This window comes from Panthera onca, chromosome D2 (genome assembly GCF_046562875.1).
Source record: "Panthera onca isolate mPanOnc1 chromosome D2, mPanOnc1 haplotype 2, whole genome shotgun sequence".
NCBI classification, from domain to species: Eukaryota; Metazoa; Chordata; class Mammalia; order Carnivora; family Felidae; genus Panthera; species Panthera onca.
In genome coordinates, this window is record NC_138349.1 from 80,808,868 (window position 1) to 80,834,861 (window position 25,994).

The 25,994-nt window shown below is 39.3% G+C and overlaps 1 protein-coding gene across 5 annotated transcripts in view; it reads right to left on the reverse strand.

Annotated features, from left to right (window-relative positions):
* The window catches only part of LIPJ (lipase family member J), a 37,134-nt gene extending 12,080 nt beyond the window's left edge, over positions 1 to 25,054 (reverse strand). For 3 of the 5 annotated variants that reach the window (XM_078435062.2, XM_078435066.2, XM_078435063.2), the window contains exons 1-6: positions 24,107 to 24,181; positions 18,865 to 18,948; positions 11,854 to 11,965; positions 11,150 to 11,267; positions 3,399 to 3,597; positions 2,623 to 2,732 (exon numbers count right to left, since the gene is read on the reverse strand). In XM_078435062.2, the coding sequence (XP_078291188.2) occupies positions 2,623 to 2,732; positions 3,399 to 3,597; positions 11,150 to 11,267; positions 11,854 to 11,958 (532 nt within the window). In that variant the 5' untranslated portion in view covers positions 11,959 to 11,965; positions 18,865 to 18,948; positions 24,107 to 24,181. Of the gene's footprint in view, positions 1 to 2,622; positions 2,733 to 3,398; positions 3,598 to 11,149; positions 11,268 to 11,853; positions 11,966 to 18,864; positions 18,949 to 24,106; positions 24,182 to 24,999 lie in introns of those variants that run through there. The other 2 variants (XM_078435064.2, XM_078435065.2) reach the window with 2 other exon arrangements.
* Positions 25,055 to 25,994: the final 940 nt, after the last annotated feature.

The following is a 25,994-nucleotide window of genomic DNA, read 5'->3' on the forward strand; positions in this document are numbered from 1 at the left end:
TAAGGGTTTTAAGTCTACAACATTCTTGAGGGTAATCCTTTTAACTTTGAGATAAAAACATTTAATAAAATGTAGGTCACTTCCTCTAGTATGACTTCTATCATAATTGGTTAGCTCTATTTATTTAAGTTAAATCCACTACTAAATGTAGGCTTGTACTCTGGTGTAAGTACTCCGATGGACTTAAAGTCCTTTATTTTTATTTTATTTTTTTAAATACTTTTTTAAAGTTTATTTATTTTGAGAGACAGAGAGTGTGAGTCAGGGAGGAGAGAGGAGAAAGAGAGCGCCAAGCAGGCTCTGCGCTGTCGGCGCAGGGCAAAAATGGGGCTCGATTTCACGGACTGTGGGATCATGACCTGAGCAGAGATCATAAGTCAGGTGCTTAACCAACTGAGCCACCCAGGCGAAGTCCTTTCTTTTTATTTATTTTTAAAAAATTTTTTGTATTAAATATAATTTATTGTCAAATTGGTTTCCATACAACACCCAGTGCTCATCCCAACAGGTGCCCTCCTCAATGCCCATCACCCACCCTCCCACCCCCCATCAACCGCCAGTTTGTTCTCAGTATTTAAGAGTCTCTTATGGTTTGCCTCCCTCCCTCTCTGTAACTTTTTGCTCTTCCCCTCCCCCGTGGTCTTCTGTTAAGTTTCTCAGGATCCGCATAGGAGTGAAAAGATACGGTATCTGTCTTTCTCTGCCTGACTTATTTCACTTAGCATAATACCCTCCAGTTCCATCCACGTTGCTGCAAATGGCCAGATTTCATTCTTTCTCATTGCCAAGTAGTATTCCATTGTATATATAAACCACAACTTCTTTATCCATTCGTCAGTTGATGGACATTTAGGCTCTTTCCATACTTTGGATATTGTTGAAAGTGCTGCTATAAACATTGGGGTCCAAGTGCCCCTATGCATCAGCACTCCTGTATCCCTTGGGTAAATTCCTAGCAGTGCTAATGCTGGGTCATAGGGTAGATCTATTTTTAATCTTTTGAGGAACCTCCACACTGTTTTCCAGAGCGGCTGTACCAGTTTGTTTCCCACCAACAGTGCAAAAGGGTTCCGTTTCTCCACATCCTCTCCAGCATCTATAGTCTCCTGATTTTTTCATTTTAGTCACTCTGACTGGCATGAGGTGGTATCTCAGTGTGGTTTTGATTTGGATTTTCCTGATGAGGAGGGACGTTGGGCATCTTTTCATGTGCCTGTTGGCCATCCGGATGTCTTCTTTAGAGAAGTATCTATTCATGTCTTCTGCCCATTTCTTCACTGGATTATTTGTTGACTCACTCATTTCTTAATTCCCTTATCAAACATTTATCAATCACCCAGTTTGAGACATGCATATCAATCACAACATAATGCAGATTATTAGTATTAAAAATAATACCTAGATCATAAATTGTGATAAACCAGCAATAAAACAGTCTTGTTAACACCGTAGTTTAAAAACCAGAAACAACATTTAGCATTTGTCTAAGTAGCAATGGTGAAAACACGCTAAGTTGATTTTTCTGGTATTTGAATCTTACACTTTAGGTGACAGAGTCAATAAATGTCAAATAAGTTTAATATTTACTTTCAATTTATTTAAAAAGTTCCTTGCCTTCTTGTACAAAGGATACCAAATGCTGGTTTATATTATTTGTTAGAGTCACTGATATGACAATTATTTTTCATCTTATCAAGCAACATATTTGCACATCTTAAATATTTTTATAGCTTTTCTGTTTTCTGAGTTCTGAGAAAGCAAATAACCAAAGAATTATATATCATAGTATGAGTCAATAAGCTCTAACACGTAGCCCACTTGCTTCTTATTTCATGATTTTCCAGGATTCCTGTTTCCGGATAACTGACACATGGCTAACTAACATCAGAGAACAGATCTATGGAAAATGGGATTAGACTGTTACTCAACACATTTTTTAAAGCGGGAAATGGATTACTCTCATAAGAAAATGATAATTTTCAGCCTAGAACAGACTCAGTCAATATGGACTTCTATTATAAAATGGCCTTTGTAACTTCCAAAGTAGAAAGGGTGAAAGTACAAAAGTTTAGCATACCACGTAAGAGAATTATGTTAGGTCTTAGGGAATGTATTTGTTTTCCTGAAAGTGAAGCTGTTACGCTTGAGCCAGAAGTATGACGGCCGTGAGCTGTGGGCAGCTCTTTTCTAGTTGTCTTTAAACATGTGATGACCTTCCTCGCCCCTGTGCACATCTTAAGTCTCATCCACCCTGAATGCATAAACATAAACTTCCCTTTCAAGTCTCTCCCTCCCAAAGTCCTTTGCTACATTTAAACAATAAGAGTAGGTATGACATTTCTATTTGTAGCACAAGAGGTAGTCATGATCTCGAGATGGATAGCCAACTTTCCTACCCTTGGAAACCAACAAAACCGCAAACAACGTGTTGTTGACAATCCATTCTTTGTGACTAGAGAAGATAAGGTAGAAGGGAAGGGGGGGGAAGCTGCCAGGCGCTGCTGTGGCATTCCTGCCTCTGGCTCTCCTTTACTTCCCTCGCAGCTCTGGAAGTTCACCCACACCCTGGAGAAGGATGCCTGCAGACCCTACAAGAGTCCTTAAGGAACATTAGGACCATACCGATAGTGGTGCCCTGGGAATGGCCCACGTAAAATATTTCCTTTTGTCCCGTGTGCTTCACAATGAAGTCAATGGAGGCGGGGAGGTCGTATTTAGCCATTTCATCAAAACTACAAAAAAAAAAAAAGACAAAAAAAGAAAAAAGAACATTGAAATTCCCTTGCTACTAACAGGCTGTTAACACAAACTTCCGTGAGAACACAAAGTCAAGGAAATAAAATAGCCCCAAGATAGTCTTTAAAAAAAAATTTTTTTTTAATGTTTAGGTATTTTTGAGAGATAGAGAGACAGAGCATGAGTGGGGAGGGGCAGAGAAGAGAGGAAGACACAGAATCTGAAGCAGGCTCCAGGCTCTGAGCTGGCAGCACAGAGCCCGACACGGGCTCGAACTCATGGACAGCGAGATCATGACCTGAGCCGAAGTCGGATGCCCAACCGATTGAGCCACCCAGGCGCCCCTCCCTAAGATAGTCTTATAAAGAGGGTGTTCGTGTATTCTATGTACAGGGAAATACACTAAGTGTAATGGAGCAAAAGAATGGTTGAAGGAAGGGTGGGGTTGGCCAAGGAAGGTCACTACTGAAAAAGGAGAAACACGCTTAAAATCAGACAAGCACTCTTTAATTTTCAAGCCAAAATTTGCATCCACGTTGATGGTCTGTTAAGAGACCTGACTGAGAGAAGAGCCGCATTCTAATTCATTTCATTTAAAAACCAAACCAAACGTTCGATACGCTTATCAAACAAAAGGAAACATTATTTGAGTTTATTGGTACCTGAAGGCCCAGAATTCTTTGGAGTTCGTTTTCAGGTACAGGTGTTTCCTGGACCACGTAGTTCCTCCGCTGTTCCCCAGCCACACGTCATAGCCGGCATCGGCCAGTATGAAACCCAGGCTGTTGTTGGGAAGGTTGGAAACCCAGCTGCTGCCAGATGTCAACAAGCCATGTTGCAAGTAGACGACAAGTTTCTGAGCTGGAAAAAAAGATGCAGAGAATTTCTTTTTAAATTTTATAATATCTGGGCGCCTGGGTGGCTCAGTTGGTTAAGCGTCCGACTTCGGCTCAGGTCATGGTCTCGCAGTCAGTGAGTTCCAGCCCTGCCTCGGGCTCTGGACTGACAGCCCGGAGCCTGGAGCCTGCTTCGGATTCTGTGTCTCCCTCTCTCTGCTCCTTCCCCAGCTCACACTCTGTCTCTCTCTCGAAAATAAATAAAGATTAAAAAAAATTTTAAATAAATTTTATAATATCTGTGTAACTAGCTCATGGGAAATTCAATCTTTTAATACATGACAGTTTGGAGATTAAAAAAATTTGTTTAATTTTATATTGTAGAAATAGGGTAAATTATTAATGTTTAGTCCCATTCTATGTCAGAGATATAGAGATATATGTCAGAGATATAATGTGTTAAACACATTAGTTTATTTTTTTAATTTTTTTTTTTAACGTTTATTTATTTTGGGGACAGAGAGAGACAGAGCATGAGCGGGGGAGGGGCAGAGAGAGAGGGAGACACAGAATCGGAAGTAGGCTCCAGGCTCCGAGCCGTCAGCCCAGAGCCTGACGCGGGGCTCGAACTCACGGACCGCGAGATCGTGACCTGAGCTGAAGTCGGACACTTAACCGACTGAGCCACCCAGGCGCCCCTAAACACATTAGTTTAAACACCTTAGTTTACTAATGGATATTTTTCAAATGACCAAGTGCATAATTAGGCCGTGTCTCATTTAAATACATCAACTTTTTTCAAAGTCTATTTATTTTGAGAGAGAGAGAGAGAGAGAGAGGGAGAATGCATGCAAGGGGAGTAGGGGCAGAGAGAGAGGGAGAGAGAGAATCCCCAGTAGGTCCCGTGCTGTCAGTGCAGAGCCTGATACAGGGCTCGAACTCATGAGCAGTGAGATCATGATCAGAGTTGAAATAGTCAGATGCTTAACCGACTGAGCCACCCAGATGCCCCTAAATATATAAACTTTTAAGGATTATTCAAATATCTAAGAGTGATGGGAGCACTCATATCCATTTTAAATAGCATATTGCATAAAATATTATATTGTATATGATTTTCCCACTCTTCCATTTCGTAAGATGACTTTATAATCACATTTTCACAGACATATTCAATATATGTGTTATCATTAGAACCACTGTGCTAGTTACCTAACGGAGTTCCCAGAACTCTGATTGTGCTTGCAAGCTTTTTGGGAAATAACGCCTTTTGAGTAATGTTAAATGTGCTCACGAGTAACTTTGTTAAGCCCCGAGTTGTGATTTACGCATAATCCGCATCATTAGCGTCTACTGCCCCAATGCTGTGGGCGCCCCGCACAGACCCACTGACCAGGCTGATGTTTGCGCCCGCCAGCTATCGTGTTACCAAGTTGTACCTGGCTGCCCCTTCTCGGGGGAGGCTGAGAACTTACAGTGTTGGCTGAAAGGGAGCTCCCACACCAGAGGAGGAAGGAGGCCACCTTCTCAAGCAACTGACACAAAGGTACAGAGAGCTGAGTCCCTTGCTTCTGGGTTGGACCGACTCTGATGTACTTCGTGTTGTATATCACCCCAAGGGACAGGGGGGAGGCTAGACTCCAGGCGAGACCACATATTTGCTTAACTCCTTCCTCTGCAATCTTCTTTTTTAAAAGTTATTTATGAAGAAAATTGTTTTTAATGTTTATTTATTTCTGAAAGAAAGATTATGAGCAAGGGAGGGGCAGAGAGAGAGGGAGACCCAGAATCCGAAGCAGGCTCCAGGCTCTGAGCTGTCAGCACAGAGCCCGATGCGGGGCTTGAACTCACGAACCACAAGATCATGATCTGAGCTGAAGTCAGACGCTTAACCATTTAGAAACCCAGGGGCCCCATCCTCTGTTCTCTTCTGCTTCTCCTATCTCCTTTTCCCTGAGATTCCCCTCAATAAATCACATACCCTCAAATCCCTGCCACAGGCTCTGTTTCTAGGGAACTTGACCTAGACGTACTACTGAAAGTGACCCAGGAAGTAGACATTTAAGGACGGGGTTGTGGAGTTGGTTTCCTTGCTGGCTGGCCGACAATGAGGACCCGTCACTGATTGTAGGTAGAGACTGAAAGAACACTGGATGTTGTGGCGCTTAGCCCACTGGCCAAGATATTCATGTTTCCTGTGCCGATACAGGAAAGGGGTGACTGGCTTGCTCAGTATCTGTGACAGTGAGGAAGCACAGAGGAAATGGAATTATGAGGTCTGGGGAAGCGGGCGGCTGTTGTTGAGTGCCAATGGTGTTTTAAAGAGAGAAAATTGCAGACCCGGGGCAATCACTCACCACTTCAAAGCAAAGGGTGCAAGTCCTAAGACCTTTTCAGTGGCATTTCAACACCTCGTCGTCTACAGTCAGAGGGCAAACTGATTTCTACCAGAATCATGGTCATGAACTAATTGCCAGGAGAGTGGGACTTCGGGAAGGTTGAACTGTCAGCGCTGGAAAGAATCTATGTCATATTTGGGGCTTTGATAGGGAAGTAGGACTCTGAGACTGTCTGAATGAGAACTTTGGAAGCTTACATCTCAGGGTTCCCTGAACCCACTCCTCTTTGTTGGAGCATAATGCCCCTTCTGACTTATCTTTCAGAACAGGTCTTCTCCTCCTGAAGATCCTCCCCAGTGCCTTCCTGGATGCTCCATCACCAGCACTGGTTGAGTTCCCCAGTGGCTGGACTGGAGCGTGTTGGGTCTGCTGAGGGAGAGGTGAGATTGTAGGCTAAGAGAGCTACAAAATCTGGCTAATACGCATATGACCGCAGAAGTTGGAAGAGTCCGCCTAAATGTTAGATAGAAAGGAAACATATACATATGTATATGCTGGATAAGGGAGAGTTTGTTCATACGTGAGTGCATTCCTACGATACAAGATTTAACACAGCCGCAGTGGTTCCAGGGGTCAGTCCTCATACTCTGCCAGGGTTTCTCAGAAGCTTAGACAATTCCAGAATAAGAAAGCAGACTGTGGCGGAAAAGATACGGAAGCTAATCTATTGAATGAGAAAAGAACACCCACCAACTGATTTAGCATGCCTTGGGAGAGCCCACAGGATAGAACACCTACCAGGTTGAAAAAAATACTCTGGTGAGGACATCAGCAAAATTTAAAAGCTCAGAAGTGGAGAACTTCTATTTCCATTTTGGGATGTATAATAAACTGGAAAAAATATTGCTTTTATATATATGTATATATATACACACACATATAATATAAATATATTATATTTATATAATTTATATTTATATAATTTATATATATTTATATATTATAAATATAAATATATATAAATATATATAATATATTATAATTATATTATAATATATTATATATATAATTATATATGTGTATTTATATATATATATAAATATATATACCCCTGATATATATATATAATATACATATCAGGGAGCTGATTCACAGAGCAAAAATCTGGCCCCAAATCTGAGGAGAGACAGGTGCTTACAGGGAAAGAGGAGACATAGTCCTTCTTCATGGGGATGCCCAATATGAATAGTTTGGGAAGAATAATTGAAGAATTAGTGAAGGCCAGTTCTCTGGCTCCAAGGACAGGACAGGGTGTGAAGGACAGGGTACAGTCGAAATGGGGAAAGTCCATATCATCCTATGAGCTCCATCCCATGAACCCTACATGAACTTCACAGAAAAGATTGGAAAGAGTCTTACAGAAGTGTCCATTGTGGTGCAGTTGTCGCAGGAAGGTAAGACACTCTCCTCTGGTCTTTTCCCCATCTGCCCTCCAGAACAATACTCAGTCGGGGGGTCAGGGCACAGGGAGGGAAACAAGTACTTCCCAGGGCACACTAGCCAACCAAAAGCGCATAGGATGACTCAACCAGCAGATCCCAGTGCTATGCAGGGGGCTCACAAAAGGAGGGGCCATGAAGACAGAGATGTAGACTAAACTGGCTGCCCCAGTTTGGGCTTCTCACCAAGGAGGAGCCATGATGACAGAGATGTAGACTAAACTGGCCCCCCAATGTGGGCCCCTCACCAAAGCAGATCTAGCTACTGCCCGGGCAGTATGTCTAACCTGTCTGCAAAGGAGATCTTACACAGTAGCACCCCCTGAAAAGACCAAACCAGCCGCTTGGAGGCCAGTTGTGTACATCAGACCCTTTCTCTCCTAGAAAGGGCCGCAGTTCACTATGACTAGGACTGGTATCTGTTTCTGCTATGATTTACCTTTCTTACCACACAGAACCACACCCAGCACTACTGTTCAAGAGTTCATGGAATGTCTGGTCTGCAAATATGGAACCCCTCATGACATTACTTTGAATAAAGGAATTCACTACAGGTCAAAGAGGGTGCGTTCATTAGAAGGCCACTGGTTTTACCACATGACAACCCTCACAAGGCTGTTAGCCTCGCAGAGCAATGAAACAACACCCCGGTAGAGAAGCCAGCTGGGAGATGAAGTCCTGTAAGCACGGGTGCGATCCTTCAGGACTCATTATATACCTTAAACAAACGCCCAGAACATAGTGCTGCTTCCCCTAATTGGTAGAACACATGAATCTGAGAAATAAGGGATTAGGTGTCACACTAATACCCAGTAACTCACTCAGGGGTTTGCACTTTCTGTCCTCACAATTTAAGGCTCTTCAGATCTAGAGGCCCTGGTTTAAGGCAGAAAACACTCCCACTAGCTCATGAAGTAAACATCTAAAGAAAAGAAAAGAAAAAAGAAAAGAAAAGAAGAGAAAAGAAAGAAAGAAAAGAAAAAAGAAAAGAAAAAAGAAAAGAAAAGAAAAGAAAAGAAAGAAAAGAGAAAAGAAAGAAAAGAAAAGAAAAAAGAAAAGAAAGAAAAGAAGAGAAAAGAAAGAAAAGAAAAGAAAAAAGAAAAGGAAAGAAAGAAAAGAAAAGAAAAGAAAGAAAAGAAAAAAGAAAAGAGAAAAGAAAAGAAGAGAGAAGAAAAGAAAAGATAAGAAAAGAAAGAAAAGAGAAAAGAAAAGAAGAGAAAAGAAAGAAAAGAAAAAAGAAAAGAAAAAAGAAAAGAAAAGAAGAGAGAAGAAAGAAAAGAAAAGAAAAAAGAAAAGAAAGAAAAGAGAAAAGAAAGAAAAGAAAAGAAAAAAGAAAAGGAAAGAAAGAAAAGAAAAGAGAAAAGAAAAGAAAGAAAAGAAAAGAAAAGAAAAAAGAAAAGAAAGAAGAAAGCTATGACTGCCACCTGGTCACTTTGGGCTTCTCATGTTGGAAGACTTGGGGGCAAGGAAAAGAATTACTACATGGGCAGGAATAATGGGTCCTGATCATCATGAGGTGGTAGGGCTTCTGATGCAGAATGAGGATAGAAAAATACATTTGGTATTCATGTGATTCACTGGGATATCTTTTGTTGTTACTCCCGTGCCTTGTCTCACCTGTAAGTGTGTAAATACTGCAGCTGTGACCTGTTATGGACACGGTAGCCCTTAGGGATGAGGACCTGGATGGCCACATCAGGGAAGACAGCTCAGAGGGAGGGGAATCGACACAGGGTAATACAGTTGGGAATGTATAAGTACCAGTCATGGCCTTAGGGTCACCTGCAAAAGCAGATGCCATAATTTCTTTCCCTCTCCCTCCTCTTGTAAGTTTTCCCAGAAATTCGGACCTTCCAAAATCCTGCAAAACCTGTACCGGGATGAAATAAACTTAATGTGAAAAACAGACAGATCTAGTAACACAAGGGGTGCACTCTGTTATTTTGGTGCCCCATCTAGATTTCCTTTACTAAGCAGGGGGACCATTCTTCTAGTTGCTGTGGGTTTTACTTTCTGAGTGTTCATTAATGCCCCTTTCTCTGTAGGATTGGCCCCGGGCAAGTGGCAGTTGCCTCACGCAGGAGATTATATCTATTTCTAGGAGTAGCCTTCAGGCAAAGGTGTGGCAACATGGAGAGTTGGGCTAATTCCCTAACTTCAAGGCGGGACCACTTTGGTAGTCAGTTCACGGACCTACGAGCTCCTCTGAGATCAGATTGCATCTGGACTTAGCTGAGTCCCATCCTTCCTTAGCTCCTTCCCCTGCCCTCCCCTGATTTCCACAGGACCTTCTCCTGACAGTCCTACCCTGATTTCCACAGGACCTTCTCCTGACGGTAGACCAGCAATAAATCACATGCACCTGAATCTCTGTCTCTGGCCCTGCTTCTAGACAACTCTAAAGCCCTTACTGTATTTTTAGATTCCCTTTGAATATTTTATTACAGTATTCATGAAATTAGATCATACCCTCAAAAGTGATCACTATGATTATGTTAAATCTATGTGAATATTTTCTGTCCAGTAGCTGTGACCTTTATAAGGATCCCAAATTACATTGGTCGAGGTGGTTTCAAATTAATATCTTCTCTGAAATGTACTTTAATGTTCAAAATGAGAACTTGAGATGGTATTCTATAATATGAGAAACATTCCTTTCAGGAAGAAAATCTAAAGAGGAAAGAAAAAAAAAAGGCTGATTGTTGTTTTTTAAATTATCTTTAATGTTTATTTATTTTTGAGAGAGAGAGAGAGACAGAGCATGAGAGGAGGAGGGACAGAGGGAGAGGGAGACACAGAATCCAAAGCAGGCACCAAGCTCTGAGCTGTCTGCACAGAGCCCGATGCAGGGCTCAAACCGACAAACCAGGAGATCATGACCTGAGCCAAAATCAAAAGTCAGACGCTTAACCGGCTGGGCCACCAAGGCAGCCCCAAACAGGTTGGTTTTTATTTGAGCAATTAGATGAATAAGCAGAAGTAATCTGTTACATATTCTGCTCATAAGTGGCCGATACAGAATTATAATCCTCGTGACAAATTTTAGTGCTTTATGTTTTCACCTCACTTGCTGATAGTGATGTACCGTAATGTTGGAGTAAAGAACCATGAGGCTATTACCAACTTGATCTCTTTGCTATTAGTAGACAAGAGCCGAAAGACGAGGAAGGAAATTTTTACCAGCCATTTTTCAAACCTACAGAATAATGTTACCCTGTTACATTTCTAACCCCTCATGAAACAAAGAACTTGTAGTGAATCAACACATATGAGTAGAGTGATCCACAAAGAAAACGTGGAACAATTTGTGTTCCACCGCACTCTAAAACCATTCCAGAGGCTCCTGGGTGGCCCAGTTGGTTAAGCATTGGACTTTGGGTCAGTTCATGATCTCACGGGTCAAGAGGTCCAGCCCCATATCAGGCTCTGTGCTGACAGCTCAGAGCCTGAAGCCTGCTTCAGATTCTGTGTCTCTGTCTCTCTCTGCCTGTTCTCTGCTCTCTCTCTCTCAACAATAAATAAACATTAAAAAAAAACACACACAACAAAACCCTCTGTGAACCGGAAACCAGTGGAGAATCACATTCTCTTTTTGAGGCATGTAGAGACTTGTATGCGAAGTTTTCGGCGCACTTAATCTTTAAATACTTTTCTTGTCCTAAACTTACTGAAAAGAAGTGGCAAAGTGAAGAATCTCAGGTCCCAGAAAGTCACCAATGTGTTCTCAATTGAATATTACCTGAATTGTCATTGTTTGCCTTCCCATAAGGAATTCTATAAAGGCCAAGGATATAAACATCTTCAGTTACAACATCATGCACTTCACCTGGGTAGCCCCAATAGGAAATAATTTGGCTCTAGATAAAGAAAAAGGAAACCTTTTAGTATGTTGGTCTGTTAATGTAATGTGATAACAATCTAACCTATTAATGTAATAATGGACCTTCATACTGTCTCAACATTAGGACTATTTTTTTCACTAGTTCATTGATGCCTTCAGTGATAGATATTTATAGAACACCTACCAAGGTGTTATACATTGTATTCATCAGTCTTATACATACATTATTTTTTTCTAACTACTAATCAGTCATGCTTTTACTCAACCAGATACAATTTAAAAATATATGTTTATTCAACGATGTTTGTATGTCTATGCTCATAGGTAAGCTTAGGTCTGAAATTTGTATGTTTATGCGTGTATACAAAAGAGAATTTGTAAGTCCTCCATACATATTTATATATATTTTCATCCAGGGACAAAATAAGGCTAAAGCTACAGAACAGTAAATGGGGACTATGGCCTGACTCATATCAAAATATACGAATGCAAGGATATAAATTTGACTGCAGATCTATTAAAATAAAAGCACCCCCAAATTACAGAAAGAGTAGTATTCCCTGTTATTTTGGCAACTTAGCATTTATTTCCTAGCAGCTTACGATATTCATGTTTGCTTCAGGGTTTACAGATCTTCGGGATCGAAAGGCACCATGAGTAGTCCCAAGAATTAAAATGAAAGACATCACTTTGAAAAGGTACCACATTTGGGATCTACATACCAAAGGAGACATTAATACTATTAAAATTGCAACAAGTAATAACATTTGACTATTTGAATAATTCTGTGAGTTAAGGAATATTACCAGTTTCAGATAAGAAAGTTGAAGGTCTGAAAAATTAAGTAAGTTGTCTAAAGATACAGGGTGTTCTTGGCCGTCAAGATTCAGATTCGTTCCCGCTTCATTCTCAAACCCATGCTTTTCCAGCCACCCTATTTTGTAGCGCAAACCCCCTCTTTGAAGTCTCCATCATAGAATTGCCTAGCCCAGTTCCAAAAACTTTATCATATACTACAAGTTCATTGATAGCTGAATTAAGGATGTAATAATATTCTTACCAGGCTAACACTTATTTAAAGTGTGTTTAAAGGTTGCTGGGTTTTGGGGAGGGCAGGAGGACGGGTGAGGAGATTAGGAAGATTGGATAACTCAACTTCCATCCAGACTCTCAGCATCTAGATTTTACTGCATACAGAAATGCTTGTTTTGAGTATCCTAAATTCTGGGAAACCAGGACTCTTAAGTTCTTTCTAGAATAAGAAACCAGGGAGCCACCGAGGTCACTGCCCACATTCTCTCCCAAAAGCATGACTTATGGATCTCACGAACCTTCTACAATAAGCCAGGCACTGTACCTGGAAGGACATTGTGCAGAGTTCATAGGTCTGGCTTTGCCACTCACAAGCTATGTGACTTAAAGGAAGTTACTTAACCTCTCTGAGCATCAGTTTCCCTACCTATAAAATGTGAATAATACCTCCTTCTCAGGGTCGTCATAAAACTTCAATTTGATAAATGGGATATGACGCTTTGTTAGTATAATACCAGTCAAATAACAATTATTTGTTAGTATAATACCATAGCTAACATTTACTGTGTGTTAGACTTCCTCACTTAAGAGAACAAACTATTACCAGTAACTTAGGAAAATAATTTATGTGCAAATAATTGCTATGTCTTTCTTATATGTTTGTTAGCCTAGTTCCAGTGCAATAATTTAACAACTTGCTACAAATTATCCAGACTTGAAAGTTTTAAACTACATTTATTTTTAAGATGTATTTTATTTTTTTAGCATTACAATGTTGCTTTTTTAAAATATAATTTATTGTCAAGTTAGCTAACATACAGCGTATACAGTATAGTCTTGGCTTCAGGAGTAGATTCCTGTGATACGTCACTTACATACAACACCCAGTGCTCATCCTAACTAGTGCCCTCCTCAATGCCCATCACCCATTCCCACTCCCAAACCTCCCACTCCCTTCAACCCTCAGTTTGCTCTCTGCATTTAAGCGTCTCTTATATGGTTGGCCTCCCTCTCTGTTTGTAACTTATGTTTCCTTCCCTTTCCCTATGGTCTTCTGTCAATTCCACATTTGAGTGAAAACATATGATATCTGTCTTTCTCTGACTGACTTATTTCACTTAGCATAATACCCTCCAATTCCATCCACACTATTGCAAATGGCCAGATATCATTCTTTTTCATCACATCCATTGCATATATATACCACATCTTCTTTATCCATTCATCTGCTGATGGACATTTGGGCTCTTTCCATAACTTGGCTATTGTTGATAGTGCTGCTATAAACAGTGGGGTGCATGTGCCCCTTCAAAATGGCACTCCTATATCCTTTGGATAAATTCCCAGTAGTGCTATTGCTGGGTCATAGGGTAATTCTATTTTTAATTTTCTGAGGAACCTCCACACTGTTTTCCAGAGTGACTGCACCAGTTTGCATTCCCACCACCAGAGCAAGAGGGTTGCCCTTTCTCCACGTCTTCCCCAACATCTGTTGTTGCCTGAGTCATTTATTTTGGCCACTCTGACCGGTGTGAGGTGGTATCTCAATGTGGTTTTGATTTGTATTTCCCTGATGGTGAGCAATGGTGAACATCTTTTCATGTGTCTGTTAGCCATCTGTTAGGTCTTCTTTGGAAAAGTCTAAGACGCATTTTCTGATCGAAAGCGTTAACTTATGGAAACTGGACTTCTCCCCTTTTGGTCTAGATTTGTGTTGTATTTGGTATAATATCAGTGCTCTTTAGTAAGGGCAGAAGGCAGACTTTAAAACATAATAAAGCTTTTTCTACCAAAGAAGAGACAGAAATCTGCTAATTTAAGTGCATAAGCAAAACATTTATAACATTTGTAGTCACAATCTAGATGTTCCTCCTTGGGGGTGTTCTTGGGAAAGTGTTAGTGAGATGGCAAGTCTATTTGGTTCTCTGTCCTCATGGGCTGTCTCCGGAATTTGAAGCTTACCATACATACTGATTTTAAAGTACTTTGCATTAGTCTAGAACAAGTGCAAATCTATCATCCCAAATGAAAACTTTTTGAAAACGGAATGATATTAGTAACGGACTTGGGAAACGGGCATAAAGTAGACTGTTCTAGACAAGTGGACTTACGGTGACCCAACTTTTATCCTTATTTCCCCAAATGTTGGTATTTTTATCCCAATAAAATGCAGGAGAAGGATGGACCTTTGGCATATGGTTGTTGAGACTTCTAACAACCACCAATGGTGTATGTTTCGACTGAATTGAATTACTGACTTTATTTGGTGTTTACAGTGATTTATCAATTGTACAAAACAAGTGATGAAAAAGTTCACTAAAATCTAGATCTCTGCTGTTCAATATGTGGCTATTGAGCACTTGAAATGTAGGAACTAAAATTTTAATGTCATTTGAATTATTTTTAGTTTATAAACTAAAGCTGTGAAATTTTTTTCTGCTAAATGCGAGTTCCAGGTTCCGAGCTGTCAGCACAGAGCCCAACATGGGGCTCGAACCCACGAACCATGAGATCATGACCTGAGCAAAAGTCGGACGCTTAATCAACTGAGCCACCCAGGTGCCCTGACACTTTTTAAAATAAAATGACAGCACGTTAGTGATGCAAAATTGAGTGACAGTGCAGAAGCTGGTATTACGCCAGATCAGTAAAGGGAAAAATAAGACTGGAACGAGACTGTGTCTCCATTTTCAAAATGAATGGCAAATGTAATTTGGCACGACAGAGCAAAATGAAAAGGTTTCCTTCCTTCTAATAAAGAAATATTAAAGATCGTAAACAATGTTGAGAGACATTTTCAGCAAACACGTAGTGAATTTGATAAGGAGTTTCTACACAAATGTCAAAAAAGAATCCATGAAATCAGAAGTTTTTTCTGTCCAAAAAACATTTCCCTCTTTAACAGAATCTGAGCTTGTAAATTTAGACTTCTGTAAAATGCTTTGGATTCTTGCACACACACAAAAAAAAAAAAAGAAAAGAAAAGAAAACCTTTTTTAGATGGTGAGCTGCTAAACAAAAATGATTATAGTTAGAGAAATGTTGTTACTAAATTAAAAGGAAAAGTCTAAAAATAATATTTTGCAAGTTGAAGATCTTCAATAAAGCCACCAAACAATTGCCCACATATACAAGAACTTTCTAAGAATATAAAAATCAGTTGATTCAAAATTTGAAGATTTCATGTACTTTTCTTTAGTTTTAGATGAGTTGTGCGATGGGAGAGACACTGCGGTTAATATTTCGGATAATTTTGTGTCAGAGGCCTTGTAGCTCTACAAAGAAGTGTCAGTTTGTGACTCGTAAAAAATCAAAGACATAGTGCAAATGCTTAAAAATCTTTCACGTTTCTTAAGTAATTTCAGCTAGATATGAAAAAAAAATTAGTTTCTGTCACAATAGACAGGGCTCCAGCTATCTTATTTCAGAAATACAGATTTATTAGAATTTTAATGCTGCCATAAACATAAGGGTGCATTTATCTTTTCGAATTAGTGTTTTCATTTTCTTGGGGTAAATACCCAGTGGTGCAATTACTGGGTCATAGAGTATTTCTATTTTTAATTTTTTGAGGAACCTCCATTCCGTTTTCCGTGGTGGCTACACTAATTCACCTTCCCACCGACAGTGCACGAGGGTTACTTTTTCTCCATATCTTTACCACCACTCGTTACTTTATGGTTTTTGATTTTAGCCATCCAACAGGGGTAAGGTGATATCTTGTGGTTTTGATTTGCCTTTCCCTGATGATTAGTGACGTTGAGTATCTTTTCATGTGCCTGTTGCCATATGTGTGTCTTCTCTGGAAAAATAGTCTATTTAGATCCTCTGCCCATTTTTAAGTCATGTCGTTTGTTTTTTCAGTGTTGAGTTGTATAAGTTCTTTATGAATTTTGGATATTAACCTCTCATCATATATCGTTTGCAAATATCGTCTCCCACTCAATAGGTTGCCTTTTGGTCAAACATTGATTTTCTTAGACCTCTGGAGGCTGGAAGTCCAAGGTCAGGCTAGCACTATGGTAAGTTTCTGGTGACGACTCTCTTCCTGACTTCCTGCTCTCACCTTCTCACTATGTCCCCATGCAGCAGAGAGAGCTTGCTCTCTTCTTCTTGTAAGGCCACTAATCCTTTACAGAAGGCCTTACCTTCATGACCTAATCTAATGGGTCTAAGTATTCCCCCAAAGACCCTGTCTCCAAGCACTATCACTGTAGTGGTTAAGGGTTTAATGTCTGAATTTGAGGGGTCACAAACATTCAACCCATAACATATTTTAATTCTATGTTTACTTTTTTTGAGAAATTGCCATAGCCTTTTCCATAGTGCCTAGACCATTTTACATACATACTAGCAACGCACAAGGGTTCAAATTCTCCACCTCCACAATGACACTTGTTAGTGTGTGTGTGTGTGTGTGTGTGTGTGTGTGTGTGTGTGTTTGCGTGTGCACAGGCGCGTGCGTGTGTGTTTATAATGACCATTTCAATAGGTGAAAAGTGGAATCCCGTGATTCTGACTGGCATTTCTCTAGTGACTAGTGATGTTGAGTACCTGTTTCCATGTGCTCATTGGCCGTTTACATATCTTCTTTGGAGACATATCTATTTGAGTCCTTTGCCCGTTTTGTATTCAGGTTGCTTGTTTTTATTTTTTGTTGTGAGTCTTAAGAATTCCTCACATATTTTAGAGATCAATCTGTTCTCAGACAGGTGATTTGCAAATATGTCTTCCCATTCCATACGTCGCCTTTTCACTGTGTCGATGGTGTTATTTTAAAATTTGATGAAATCCAACTTGTCCATTTTTTCGTTTGTTGTCTATGCTTTTGGTGTCATCTATAGGAAAGCATCTCTAGATCCAATGTCATGAAGTTTTCCCCTTGTGTTTTCATTTAAGAGTTTTATCATGTTAGTGCTTACGTTTCAGTCTTTGATACAATCTGAATTAATTTGTGTACATGGTATAAGGTAAAGGTCCAACTTCATTTTTTTTGTGCATGGATATCCAGTTATCTCAACACTTTCCGTTGAAAGGCTGTTCTCTTCCTCACGAAAGGTCTTGGCATTCTTCTTGCGAGTCATTTCACCATATATGCAGGGACTATTTCTGGTTCTCTATTCTATTCCATTGGTATGTGTCAGTGTTTATGCTGGTGGCACAAAGATTATTAACGCTTTGTCATAAGTTTTGAAATCAGAAAGTGTGAAACTTTCAACTTGGTTCCTCTTATCAGAATTTGTAACCCAAGAGACTAATATTTCGCCTATTGTTTCATTCCACTGTGCAATACATATTGAAAAATATGTATTTTACAAAAAGGGTTAAGGATGCAGTTATCAAAATCACTCAATATGTATATGCAAATGCTAAGAATGATGATCAGATTATGAAACTCTCAAGAGAAACAGAAGACAGAGTGTCTTGTGTTCTTCACCAGAGCTCATTCATTGAGTCATGGGAGATTTTTAAAAGAATAAATGTATTGTCGACTCTAATTCAAGACTGTCCTGAAACAAAAGCAGTATTTGCCAAATATCGGAGAAGAAAATGATAGTGGTGTAACTTAACTTTTTTTCATCAATATCATGCTGAAAAAAAAAGCTCATTTATTACCTTATTAAGGTGCCATAAATTATGTTTATGTGGAAGCTTTCCATAATGCATATCAATAAGAATGATTTCACACTTTCCTAACATGAATCAATATGTGTATTTTATTTCTAACCAATAGCAGTATATAAATTAGCTACAAAAAAATTGAAAGAACACTTTGTGTGATATTGATAAATTTAGAGTTGCTTTTAAACTCTAATTTGAATTTGATATGAATAATAGTAATTAACATGGGCTTTCAAATGAACTTAACTTGGGACAGATGTAGTTTTCAAATTGATAAACTACTCCAAAGTCAAATTAATTCTTCTAAAAACTTTTTAAAAATTGTCAAAGTAGATGCAAAGGTACAAGGAAAAGGATTTATTGGTAGTCAATTCAGGTAATAAACAACTTTGAGATATGTTCGGAGCACCCCGGATATGTGAAACTACTCTTTTAAGAATACATTTTATGAAATCGAGACACAGATCACGTATGTCTGGTAGGAAATTTAGCTCCCGAATTGACACGTTTTTATAGGAGTAAATTACACTCCGGATTTTAAGGGCTTAATACAAAAAGTAATGTAAAATATCTCAATAATTTTATAATACTTGCATGTTGAAATGATAATCTGGATATAACAGATTACCATATTTTTTAATGTTTATTTTTGAGAGGGAGAGAAACAGAGCGTGAGCGGGGGAGGGGCAGAGAGAGAGGGAGACACAGAATCCGAAACAGGCTCCAGGCTGTGAGCTGTCAGCACAGAGCCCGATGCAGGGCTTGAACTCGCAGATGGCAAAATCACGACCTGAGCCGAAGTTGGACACAACCCAGGTGCCCCTGAATATAATGGATCACTATTAAAGTCACACAGATATTATAAAATTAGCTATTCCTACTAAAATAAAATGTTTTTCCTGTAAACCTTGTACCTGACACAGCTGATTACCATTAATACGTTAATTTAAGTCACTCACCATAATTGTCCTTCCATGCTAGCTGCCTGGTGAACTACTTTTCCATGGACCAATCATTGGTGTTTTGCTCTGTTTAGGGGCAAACTTTTACAAGATTTATAAAGATAAAAGTAGAACAGAAAATTGGGTTTTGTACAAGAACACTAAAATTCAAGGCAACCAAGATTTTAAATAACATTTTTTTAAAGATTGTCACCAAGTTAGCCAAAGTACTTAAACAAAATGTGAAGTTACCAAAAATCTGCCTTATTAGTAACACTCATCTATGACTAAATATAATTTCCTAAAAGCTGACTTGAGGGTTATTTTTCTTCAGCTTCTGGTATTGAAATGATTGGTTTGACTCTAGATACGCAACACAACAATGAAAAACATTATGCCATGCCTCTCTCTCTCCTTGATTTTAGGTGTCTAATATACGTGTCTTCAAAGCAGTCAATCCTAAATTGTGTTCCTTTGAGCAAAAGTTGCTAAACAGAGTCACAAGGATGCCCCCCCCAAAAAAGAGTATTGTTCTAGAAGAAGAAATAATATGAGAACATTTAAGTTCAGTGCAATCTCATTTTTAAAGCTACTTTTCCACATTTATGCATTTATGCTACTCTAAACACATTCACAAAAATGAGAATACATCTACGGTGGTCGTTAGGGGTAGAGTGCTAGCTTCAGTTAAAAAAAATATTAAAATTATTAAAACATGATTCTAATTCTCTTGAAAGCCTGAAACAGACTTCTGTTCTTCGTTCTGGCAGTTACTGCAGTAACAGCAATGAGTTGTAAATAGTCTCTGAATGGTATAAAGCAGTTCAGATATAGAAACAACAGTCTTAAAAGTATTGCTAGGTTTTGGGGTGCCTGGGTGGCTCAGTCAGTTAAGCATCTGACTTCAGCTCAGGTCATGGTCTCACGGTTCATGAGTTCGAGCCCCATGTCGGGCTCTGTGCTGACAGCTCAGAGCCTGAAGCCTGCTTTGTATTCTGTGTGTCTCTCTCTCTGTGCCCCTCTCTTGCTTATGTGCGCACAATCTCTCTGAAAAATAAATAAACACTAAAAAAAAAAAAAAAAAAAAAAAAAAAAAAAAAAGTATTGCTATGTTTCAAAGATTTATCCCTATGGAAAACATGAGCAAGTTGTCCATTTCTTACTCAAGCCATGTGATAGAAAGCATAATATAGTTTGAGGACGGGCTAAGATTATTTCAACATGTATATTGTAAACCCTAGGGAAATTACCAAAAATGTTTTAAGGGTAAATAATAAGCCAATAAAGGAGATAACATGGAATAATAGTAAATGCTCAGTTAAACCCAGAGAAGTAAAAAAAAAAAAAAAAAAAAAAAAATAGAGAGAGAGAGATAAAAGAAAAATAAATATGGTAGCAACATGGTATATTTTAATCACTAATCACTTTATATGCAAATAGTATAATTATACTGGTTAAAGACAGAGACTGTCAAGTTAAATTTTAAAAAAAGCAAGACTAAACTGTGTGTTCTCTACAAGAAATTTATGTTAACTTCAGATACTTAGGTTAAAAAAAAGTATAGAGAAAAATATGCCCAAGAAAGCTGGATTAATTATGTTAATTTCAAATAAAGTTGACTTAGGGAAGCCTGGGTGGCTCAGTCACTTAAGCGTCTGACTTTGGCTCAGGTCATGATCTCACAGTTAGTGGGGTCAAGGCCCACGTTGGGCTCTGTGCTGACAGCTCAGAGCCTGGAGCCTGCTTCTGATTCTGTGTCTCCCTCTCTCTCTGCCTCTCCCCTGGTTGCACTCTGTCTCTCTCTCAAAAATAAGTAAACATTAAAAAATTTTGCAAATAAAGTTGACTCAGAATAAGGAATATCATTATGGATAAAAAGGGAGGTTACATAACAGTATGGAGTCAATTCTCCAAGAAGACATAACAATCCTAAATGTCTATATACCTAACAACACAGCCTTACATATATAAAGCAAATATTTTATAGGCCTGAAAGGAGAAACAGACAATTTTGCAATTATATTTGCAGAATTCAACTGTCCTTTTTTGGTAAATAGTAGAATGAGTAGACAGAAATTAGTAAGGATATAGAAAACCTAAAAAATACTATAAATAACCTGACTTAATTGACATATATATAGCATTCTACACAACAATAGCAGAATATATATTCTTCTCCACCATTCAAGAAACAGTCACCAAGATTCTGGCCCATAGACAAGACCTAAGTCTAAAGGAATAGAATTCATACAAAGTTCTTGAGCCATAACAAAGCTGAACTCACAACCAATAATAAGACCATATCCTGGAAAGTACTCAAATAGTTGGAAATTAAATAACACATTTCTAAATACCCTGCAGGTCAAAGAAGAGCAAAATTTAAAACTGTTTTGAATGAACTGAAAATGAAAATACAACACAGCAAAATTTGTGGGCTACACCTAAACAGCATTTAGAAGAAAGTTTACAGCCATGACCGTTCATGCGAGAAAATAAGAAAGGTAAGAAAAATCAGTTTAACTGAAGTTTAACCTTAAAGGAACTAGAGGGGGAGAAAGCAAATTAAACTTAACATTAGCAGAAGGAAATCAATAATAATGATTAAAATAGGAATCAATGAAAAGAAAGGAAAGAAAAATAGAGAAAAGGCAATGAAACCAAAAGCTGGTTCTTTGTATCGTTTCTAAATGTGTAGGATGTAATTAAAACGGTGCTTAGGGAAAACGTATAACGGCTTAGATACTCGCTTAATAGACATGAATGGAAGGACTTTTGCTGTACAACGTCACTTAACTGTGAAATCTTGAGTTACGTACCCGTAATGACTTGCGCCATCTTTAAAGATGACAACATACGAGGCTCCTAAGTGCCCCTCCTCCCACGGACACCCTGAACGGACAGCTACACACGGAACAATTCTTGCTGAAAGAAATCCGGAAACTAGCTGAGCAGCGACTATACACTGGGCAAAGGAGGACGTGGTACCACATCAAAACTGGTAGGAAAGGCTGAGACACACTCTTGTACAACACCACACAACTGGGAGGGCATCCTCAAACTCCCAGCTTCTCCCTGAGGATCACAGGATTTGGACACCACATCTAGGGCCCCAACTTTTAAGTCACACACTTGAAGGATGCCCACCCCGAACACCCAAGTCTGAAAGCCAGTAAAGCTTGCATCCATCCTTGAGCCCGCCAGGACCATAGCAAATAAAGGAGCAGTATGGGCAGGTGTGAGCATTTGCCAGATAGATCGCCCTGGGGCTCGATACAGAGGAAGTAGGCAAAAAAGGCCCATCTCTCAGTCTTTCCCTAACAAAGGTCTATTTCAAACGCTGCCGCTGCCGCAGGAGGGTCAGGCTTCTAATTTAGCACACATCTAGGGGCTGACTGCCATCCTCCCCAGAGATCACGGAAGGCTACGGACACTTCCTCTACCCTTTCTCTCTAGCCCACTCCAAGTTGTCAGTGTCTCCCTGGAGGGAACAGGAACACATCTAGCACCCCATATTTTGTGGCTGCCTCTTGAGGGGACAGGCCCCTGATTCCTTGGCTCTGATAACAAATGGGACTTACCTTTAAAGATCCCACAGGGCTGTAGCAAACAAAGAAGTTCTTAATGGGGTCAAGAGCAGCCCTCTTCTCCCCCATACACCCAGGCTGAGTGCAGAGGAAGCAAGCAAAAATGCCCATCTACAAGTGTCTCCCTAGAAGGGGTCTAAATACATACTTTCCCAGTGGCGGCCTGATGGGCTGGCTTGTATCGGGGCACTGACTGCTCTTAGGACACTGATGGTCTGGGCACGGTTCCAACTACTCGGGGCCACTAAGAACAAATAAGGCGAGTTGGGTAATCGCAAAAGACATTCACGAGTAGGCTGGGATGACTGACAAGGTTCATCTCCTATAATGAGACCACTCTGTCAAGACTAGGAGAGGTAGCTATCTCATCTGATGCACAGGACCCAAGAGAGAGAGTCAAGGAAAATGAAGAAACACAGGGATGTGTTCCAAACCAAAGAAAGAGATAAAACTCCAGAAACAGATCTTCCCGAAACGGGGATCAGTACTTAACCTGATAGTTCAAATAACAGTCATAAAAGCTCCTCCCCACGATCAGGAGAACAATGCATGAACAAAGCGAGAATTTCAACGAAGAGATAGAAACTATTAAAAAGTACCAAACAGAAATCACAGAACTGAAGAATAAAATGACCGAACTAAAAAATTCAGTTGAGAGTTTCAATAGCAGGCTAGATCAAGTAGAGTGAAAGATTAGTCTTCACTAATCACAGAGCAGTGGGATGCATTTAAGCAGAGGAGCAAAAAGAAAAAAAAACGAAAAAGATTGAAGACAGTTGAAGGGTTTATGGGACATTCACAAATGGACCAATATACACATTATACAGTTCCCAGGAGAAGAAAGAGAGAAATGGGTAGAAAGCTTATTAAAATAATAATGATAATAATAGTAATAATAATAACAGCTGTAAATTTACCTAATCTAAGGAAAGAAACAGGCATTCAGATCCAGGAAGCCAAGAAACTAACAAAGGAGATGAATCCCGAAAGACCCACACCAAGGCACATTATAATCAAATTGTCTGGAGTTGAAGACAAGGAGAGAATCTTAAAACAGTAAGAGAAAATGACTTGTTATCTACAATGGAACTTCCATAAGACTATCAGCAAATTTTTCAGCAGAGACTTTGCAGGTCAGAGGGAGTGGCATGATATGTATATTCAAAATGCTGAAAGAAAGAGAAAGAAGAAAGAAAGAAAGAAGGAAAGGAAGGAAGGAAGGAAGGAAGAGAAAGAAACCCACCAACCGAGAATATTCAACACAGCAAAGTTGCCTTTCAAAATTGAAGGGAACATAGTTTGCCAGACAAGTGAAAACTGGAGTTTATCACCACCAAATGGGTCTTGTAAAAAACATTAAAGGGGCTTCTTCGCAGTGAGATGAAAGGATGATACTAAGAAACAGGAAATCACATGAAACTATAAAACTGACTGGTAAGGTAAATATGTAGTTAAATTCAGAATTCTTTAATGTTTCATGGCGGTGGGTGAATCTTGAGATTTCTTTTGTAAAATTAGCAAGCAGCGATCGTGAACGTATGGTAGGAAAGAAGAATGTGCTAGACCACAAAGGCTTTTACAGATATATTAGTGGAAAGTACTTTCAGCAGTTGAGAATGTGGAAAACGACTTCTTTAAAATTATGACTACCATTTAGAAAATCTGCCTTTACTTACGCGTGTGTGCAGTTTGACGATTGCTGTCCCACCCAATGCTTCGACTCCTTTTGCAATATCCCCCCTATTGTGCTTCCCCAGTTGGGAGAGCTACTTCCTGAGGAAATTTGTTCCATTTTTAGATGTATCTACTTAAAACCATTCCTTACATATGTTCTTTGCGTTAAGCCAGAATCTATTTTCTTATAGTTTCATCAATTGATTTTAGTATACCGATATATCTAATTATGTGTCTCTCTTAAGATCTTTTCCATATTTGAAGATAACTCTCATGTTTTCCTGAAGTTTTCTCCAGGCTAGAAATTTCTATCCTTCTTACCTATTCAAATAAGTTCATTTCAACTTTGCTTACCATCCTGGACACCTTTCTTTGGAATGATACCAGTTTCTGAATGATCCTCTTAAAATCCGGGTTCCAGCCCTGAACACAGTATTTTAAATGTGATCTGGCTAGTCTAAATAGTGTGGGACTATCACCTGTCTTGCTCTGCAGCTATAATTCATTTATATTTATTTTTTGTCTTGACAGCTTTCTTATATTAACTCATAATGAGCTTAAATCCAAGGAAAATTCTAAGCCCCCTTCCCTTGATTCTGTAAAATTATTTTCTAGATACTTTGAATAGCCTTGTCCAATTTTTTTTTTGGTTAAATTTGTGTCAGTGACTCGTATGGAAATCTCTTGAACTCCTGATCTTAAAATAACCATAGGAGGCTCTCTTGATTTTAGGCCATCTATAACACGGTTAACTGAAAACAGGTGGAGCTCTGCATCACACTGGTAGATATCCTTTGCTGATTGGCATGATATTTTTCTATTATTGTAGTCATACCATAAAAAAGCACTCCCTGAGAAAGTATTTTCAACACTGAAATTGCCCCCACTGAATTACCATTCAGCCTGTCTTAGTTTAAGCATTATCCTTGAAAGACTTGTATACCTTCCAGGCAAATAGTTAGTGAACTCTGTTTCTGAGAATTCTACCTTTGATTATAGTTGTCAAGGATACTGAATTGACTCTGACAAGGTTTCTCTTGGTGCTTAAGTTCTAGTAAGTAAACAATAAAGAAGTGAGTAAAAAAAAAGCAAGGTAGTTTCTAAAAGTATTAAGTGATGGGAAGAAAATTAAACGGGTTAGTGGAATAGAGAGTCACAAGGTGGTTGTTTTAAGTCAAATGGTTAGAGAAGGCTTCTTTTAGGTGACTTTTAAGTGGGATTTATTTAGGTATTTAATGTTTATTTTTGAGACAGAGAAAGAGAGAGAGAGAGAGAGAGAGAGAGAGAGAGAGAGAGAGAGCAAGCGGGGGAGGGGCAGAGAGGGAGACAAAATCCGAAGCAGGCTCCAGGCTCTGAGCTATCAGCAGAGTCCGATGTGGGACTCGAACTCATGAACTGTGAGATCATGACCTGAGTTGAAGTCAGACGTTTAACTGACTGAGCCATCCAGGCACCCCTTAAGTGGGATTTAAACGAGCATAAGGAAACATCAGGAATAGGAAAGAAGATAAAAGTTCAAGGTGACGAGCAAGACTAAATTTAAACACGTCCGTTTTAGCTATTTTGCACTCCTCCTTTCTTTAGTCATTCCCAAATTTCCCAGAAAGATACCCTAGTAACAGCAGCCGACCACGGACCCACAACCCTACAGTTATAGCTCTGGGCTAATACAACCCATTCTGGAGGGTGGGGGTGGAGGCTGAGGCTAGCCCACTCTCTGAAGACTAAGGTAATGAGACATCACAAGACACCGTGGCTACCTCTGTTCAACGGTCATAACAATCCCCAGTTCTCCATAACTTTCTAAAGAAAATATTATTGATCATAGCAGAAAAGCATAAGAGAATGAAGGATTGATGCAAATTCGCAACTGGAAACACAAGTCAAAAA